The 6,363-nt window shown below is 41.6% G+C and overlaps 1 protein-coding gene across 1 annotated transcript in view; it reads right to left on the bottom strand.

Annotated features, from left to right (window-relative positions):
* Positions 1-791, bottom strand: part of LOC134444072 (trafficking protein particle complex subunit 9-like) — a gene marked incomplete at its 5' end in the record, with an annotated part of 19,870 nt that extends 19,079 nt beyond the window's left edge. Inside the window, one exon of the mRNA XM_063193541.1 lies at positions 648-791. Within this exon, the coding sequence (XP_063049611.1) occupies positions 648-791 (144 nt within the window). The remainder of the gene's footprint in view (positions 1-647) is intronic.
* Positions 792-6,363: the final 5,572 nt, after the last annotated feature.

The following is a 6,363-nucleotide window of genomic DNA, read 5'->3' as shown; positions in this document are numbered from 1 at the left end:
GCGGTATCATCCAGGGGGCAGAGAGCACGCAGCATTGGGATGCGGAAATTGGTAACACAGATGGCAATGAAAACAACAAAAACTCAACGAGACGCTCTTAAAAGTTGCTGCCATTGTCGTTTTCATATCAAGCACACGCGTGGAACTGCGCAGTCTATCTTACGATTGCCTCCAGCGAGTTTGAAGGTATCGCACCTGACACGCGCATTTGGCTGCCATGTCCAACGCGCGCGAAATTGACATTAAATCCGCATGTCAACGTGTTCATGAACGAATCGTGCACGCGCTCGCGTATCTTGCGGCAAGCATACCGGCACCTTTAGTCCATAACCCAGCAAAAGTGGTATGTTTGCATTTTACTCCATTTCTCATTTTTAGGACATTGAAGTTGTGTGTGTGTGTGTTTGAATGTATGATTCATTTCGTCATGCCTATGTCTGTTTTAGTTCAACGGTGTGTTTAATAAAGAAAAACATCGGTAAAGGAACCTGGTCTTGCCGTTTGTGACTGAGACGCGGCATATCACATATACTATGTGTTTACTTAACGGTTTTGTGTTGTGAGCTAATGGACCACAGTATTTCGGACATGATCTGACAGATACAAACACCATTCATGTCACGGAATTCTGTGTACGTATATCTGACCTTGATCTGACAGGAAGTCCAGCATGGTCTGCAGCAGGAAGGAGAGGTGTCGGACGGAGAGGCCGGGGTTGCCCATGCGGCGCGAGGCGTACACCAGCTCGTGGAGGAGTCGCATCTGCACCGCGGCCCAACCACGATGGGTACCTGGAGCGGAGGAGGGGGTGGGGGAGAGAGAGAGAGATATTATGGATGGATGTATTGATTTAAATGCTTGTCTGCCTGTGTTTGTAAGTAAAACAAACATCCCCCACTAAGATATGGAAAGTATATAAGGAGTTTGGAAAAATTGTGTTCTCCACTTTGATCCCATCTACACAAACTGGGGTAAAAATGGAGACCTTTCGTTTACACACAAATTGAGATTTACCCACTGAAAACAATTCTCATTAAAAATTCTGAAGATGGTCAAGATGATCTGTTGCAGTGCAAACTGGACATCCAAATGGGGAGGAAATGTAATTAAAGCGATTTTGGCATGGTTGCTGGTGCCAGATGGAATGGTCTGATTATTTTCAGAAACTGCTGATCTTCTAGGATATTCACGCTCATCCATTTCTAGGGTTAACAGAGAATGGTCCAAAAGAGAGAAAATATCCAGTGAATGGAAGTTCTGTCTGAGAAAATGCCTCATTGATGCCAGAAGTAAGAGGAGAATGGTCAGACTCATTTGAGCTGATGGAAATGCAACAGTGACTCAAATAATCCCTTGTTACAACCAAGGCACGCAGAGGAGCATCACTGAACGCAAACCGAACCCAACATTGAGGCAGATGGGCTATAGCAGAAGACCACAAAGGAGGTCACTACTGTCAGCTAAGAACAGAACAGTGAGGCTGAGGGGTAGGTACATCAGAACATCTAATTAATTTCCCCGGGATCAAGAAATGATACTCTACTCTACTCTACTCTACTCTACTCTACTCTACTCTACTCTACTCTACTCTACTCTACTCTACTCTACTCTACTCTACATCTTCCAGGGGGTTTACAAGACAGCCACGTTCTTTTGCTCACACATGACTACACAAACTCATACAGTAACACTCAAAAACGGCACACAGAAACAACATAGGTAGGAAGTAAACGCATCAAGAAACACTCTGTCGGCGGTCATCTTCTCTTCAAAACAAAGGAAAAGCAATCGGCTCCAATGAATGAATCAGGGCGATCAGGCTTAATTAAAGGAGCCCACCAGCTGTGCCAGAAGATGAGGTTTATGAGGAATCTGAGCAGTAGTGGAGTTGCAAAATCAAACCAGGCAGGATCCCGGGGTCGGAGCAGGGAACCCCTGGTCTACAACACCTGACGAGTACCGTGCAGGTCAAAACATTGTGCCAATTGCCATGAAATAAATCACAGCAGGGGAGCTTCTGTAGTGTGCGGATATTTCTTCATTTTTCTTTATGTGTTCCTCAGGATGAGAGGCAAGAGAAGCTAAAAGAAAGGAGGGGAGGTACTAGGTTGAAGTGGACCCTTTCTCACTGGGTGCGTTCCAATATGCAACCTTGCGTCCTCCACTTGTGCTTGTAGCCTCGTACCAGGAAGTAATATGTTGTGATGGCATCACTGACAACAGCATTATCTTTCAATATCTCACAAAAGCTCAATTGTTAAGTCATTTTCTCATTTGCAAACTGGATTGCGAATGAAGAATAGTTGTTAAAATTTAAATAGTTGTTAAAATTAAAAAATTGTTGTGGATAGGCTGACAGCAGAGAAACAAGTGGAGGATGCAAGGTATCCATTTTTCACCTCACTGTAATCTTTTGAGTGACAGTGAAATAACAAGAAGAAAAAAGAAAAGAGAGGGGTAGGAGAGATGGAGAGGGACAGAGAGAGAGAGAGAGAGAGAGAGAGAGAGAGAGAGAGAGAGAGAGAGAGAGAGAGAGAGAGAGAGAGAGAGAGAGAGACAGAAACAGAGACAGAGAGACAAAGGAAAGGGAAAATAAAAAATGAAGAATGCAAATCCTTCCCAAGCTATCCTCTTCCTTTCCTACTCCTGGATAAAGTGTAGCCTCTCGTTTCTGACCTAAAAATAGACCCGCTCCACCTGTCTGCTGCAGATGTGACGTGAAACGAGGCCCTTATCTGTTGGCGGGAACGCCAGGTGAGGTGACTGCACAGTACAGGAGGTGGTGGGAGGGATAATCCACAATAGAATGGCAGTTGGGCTGCCTGTAGTTCGGTCTTATCTACTGCATATTGCATACAGTCTTCCTATTTGAATTTCCTATGGTCTTCTAATTTGAAAAGGTGAAGATACAGTATATGTGTAATGTGTTGTCTCCATGTAAATCACCACAAGTAGCATACAAGTGTCCGTCTCCCCCACTGACAGTAAAAGACAAATACATGTATGTATCAGTGTTAATTTCGTCAACCACGACGATGACGAAAATATTTCGTCAACGCCCCTTTTTCCCTTGACGATGACGAGACGATGACGCACTAAAAATTGCCTCCAGCAAATAAAAATATGACGAAAATAAAATAATATTTTCGTCAAGGAGACTAAGACGAGACGAAATTTACAAGCCATGGACGAATGGACATTAAAAAATAGAATTATTTATAATTAATTTGCAAATTGTAGGCTAATTGTAATATATGCCGAGTTTTGAACTTCATTGATTGCGCTCACCCTGTTGCCTCACTTGTCTCTGTCGGCAGCCAGTGCATGGCGCGGCTCAGTCAGTAGTTCTGTAGCCTAGTAGTTCAGTGAGTCCATTTAAGTTGAGTTTAGGTCCTAAAACATTCCCATAGAAAGAGGAGAAATAGCCGACGTTGAGGGAAGTGTTCATTTTGAAACATGTTCAACGACCCTCTTGTCCATGACGAAGACATGTGTTTCTGCAGTAATGACAGTCGCGCCAATCCTCCTCTGATACTGTCGTGTTAAACCTCCTCGAGCTTCCACTATTCTCCTTTTCACTTAGGCTGCCTTAGCCCGGCGTTCGTTGTCTGTTCTTTTTTTGTATTGTTTGCTATATTTGTTGTTTAACCATATGAGTAGGTAGTTCGCAAGCAAATCATGAAGGTCGGATTTGTGAATTTATTTAAATCAGTCACAGCGGGAGCGCGCGCCAGCAGGGGGAAATTTGGCCTGACTAAACAGAGGCACGGCTACTGTCCTTTTGAAAAGAATCAATGGATGGGCGATCGCTAAGGAGTTTTAAACTGTTGAGATTTGAAACTTGTTCTCGTCGAGAGCAACGCTAAAAGACCCAAGGAAGTCGACAGCATTTCCATGCGTCTGCAGCGTCTTCCTAAGTTCCAAAAACTCTTTTCAGGGTCATGCTTATCGAGCCTCGACTCCCCCGACAAACAAAACAGCATTAGAGTTTAAATATTTGTATGTGCATGTCCTTTCTATCGTCCAGTCTGCATACCCCTGCCTATTTTTCCTGGGACTTTTGCAGGGCATACGAAGTGTGCTCTCGAAATCTATTTAAGCCTATTCCACGCATGCCGCCCGAGTCATTATCTTTCTCTGCTCGCATTACCAATTGAAAACAAAAACCGCTAACGTGCATAGTCTAACATCAGCAATATTTTATCTGACTCGTTGTCATCGGGAAGCCACTATCAGGGAGACTTTTCAACTTCATGGAGACTTGGGATGTCTGGTCTTCCCACTGCTGGCAATCTGCAGGCTTTAAGTCACGCGGTCAGGTGAAGAAGAGCATGTAGCTTCCTCCGTGATCAAACTCAAAATCAAATAATATGCAGCAGCTTCTAATGCACGAGAGAGAGAGAGAGAGAGAGAGAGAGAGAGAGAGAGAGAGAGAGAGAGAGAGAGAGAGAGAGAGCGCGCGCAGCCTGCACCTGGGTGTGTGTGTGTGTGTGATGCTCTTTTGCTCTATGATGTTGAAATGACTGATTTGGGTTTTGGTGGCAAATGACCAAGTAACAAGGTGAATATTTGCTGCAATAGGCTATATTAGTAATACTTGGTGAAATAACAATAGCCATTGTAGGTTATTTATTTTAGACCACAATATTGACTAAAATGACTAAAATTTGAAATATTGACTAAAATGACTAAAATTTGACTATGACTAAAATTGATTTTCGTCATTTTGACTAAGACTAAGACTAAATTGGGAAGGCAATGACTAAAATATGACTAAGACTAAAATTGATTTTCGTCAATGTGACTAAGACTAAGACTAAATTAAAAAAAGCTGACGAAATTAACACTGGTATGTTTCACTGAAAGAATGGGGGGGTGGTTGTCTGCTACTGTATATTTTTGTGTGTAAAAAAGCATTGCAGCAACAAATTACTGAAAATTACATGCACACAAAAATGCGAGAAGAGGCCATTTTTTTTCTTTTAACGTTTTGTAACTACAGTACAGTCCTTTTGCAATCAAATACTTCCCACTTAAGGCATGGAGGGGGTCTTCATAGTTCACGTCCATTGTATTTATTTTGTATAATCAAGTAGTCACCTCGGTAGCAAATTAAGCTTACTAGCCGGGGAGCCAAACTCTCAAAAGTGCTTTAAAATGGGAGGAACCTGACATGGCCTGCCATACTTTTTATTTGTGATTTTTTTGTTAGTTCTATCCCTCAGGACAAATAATTGGAGGGTCTGCTCGGGCGGAAATATCGCGAAAAAAAGTTGTGCCTATTTTAATGTATGTACCCTTCATTTTTCGAGATAGATTTCTGAAAAATGAAAAATGACCTGAAATCCTTGGTGGCTTGGGTAAACTGTCAATAAAGGCTTTCCAGGTTCACAGGACATACATGCTGACAACATTCAATTGAAAAAATATTTTTAAATCACATTTCAATAGGGTTTTGACTCAATTTTATGCTTCAAAATTAGGCGTTTTTTCACTTTTTTGCTATATTTTCATCTTTACCTCATTGGCAATCAAGTTTTTCTTCATGTTTTGACATCAAACAATATGCCATTCTGTTCATTAAGAAGTATAGTGATACCACAACAAAAATTATGAAAATAAATCCAAAATCAATGGATCTGTGATGACTGTAGTGTATGTACCCTTCATTTTTAGAGAGAAATTTCTGAAAAATGAAAAATGACCTGAAATCCTTGGTGGCCTGGGTAAGCTGTCAATAAAGGCTTTCCAGGTGCAAAGGACACATCTACTGATGATATCCAATAAAGAAAATATTGTTAAACCACATTTGTACATGATTTTGGCTCAATTTTATGACCTAAAATTAGGCGTTTTTTTCACTTTTTTGCGATATTTTCATCATTTCTTCATTGGCAATCAAGTTTTTCTTCACGTTTTGACATCATATAATATGCCATTCTTTTTAATAAGCAGTATACTGATTTCACAGCAAAAAATAAAATAAAAAATACAACCAAATCAATGGATCTGTGCGATTTCACCTCTAGTTGGTGATCAATAGGCCCGGAAACTCAACTAGGATTTCCGGCTACAATCAAAATGCTGAAAAGCACAGTGTATACTTAGCAATGACATAAATCCTCTCACACACACACACGCACACAAGTAATCTGGGGATTCTACAATGATTTGCATCCCAGGTGACACCCCCCACAACTTATGTACTACTACGTACAGTACATCACCCGTACACTCTGTACATTCTTTGTGGATTTTCACAGAAGGGGGAGACCGCAGAATTACACAACTACCATTCAACACCTTCTGCCATCTGCAGGCACAGTAACCCAGAGGAAAGCCTAGACTACTCTCAGAATTCTG

This window comes from Engraulis encrasicolus, unplaced genomic scaffold (assembly GCF_034702125.1).
Source record: "Engraulis encrasicolus isolate BLACKSEA-1 unplaced genomic scaffold, IST_EnEncr_1.0 scaffold_447_np1212, whole genome shotgun sequence".
NCBI lineage: Eukaryota > Metazoa > Chordata > Actinopteri > Clupeiformes > Engraulidae > Engraulis > Engraulis encrasicolus.
The sequence above is the reverse complement of the archived record's forward strand: the minus strand, read 5'-3'. Positions and strand labels throughout refer to the sequence as shown.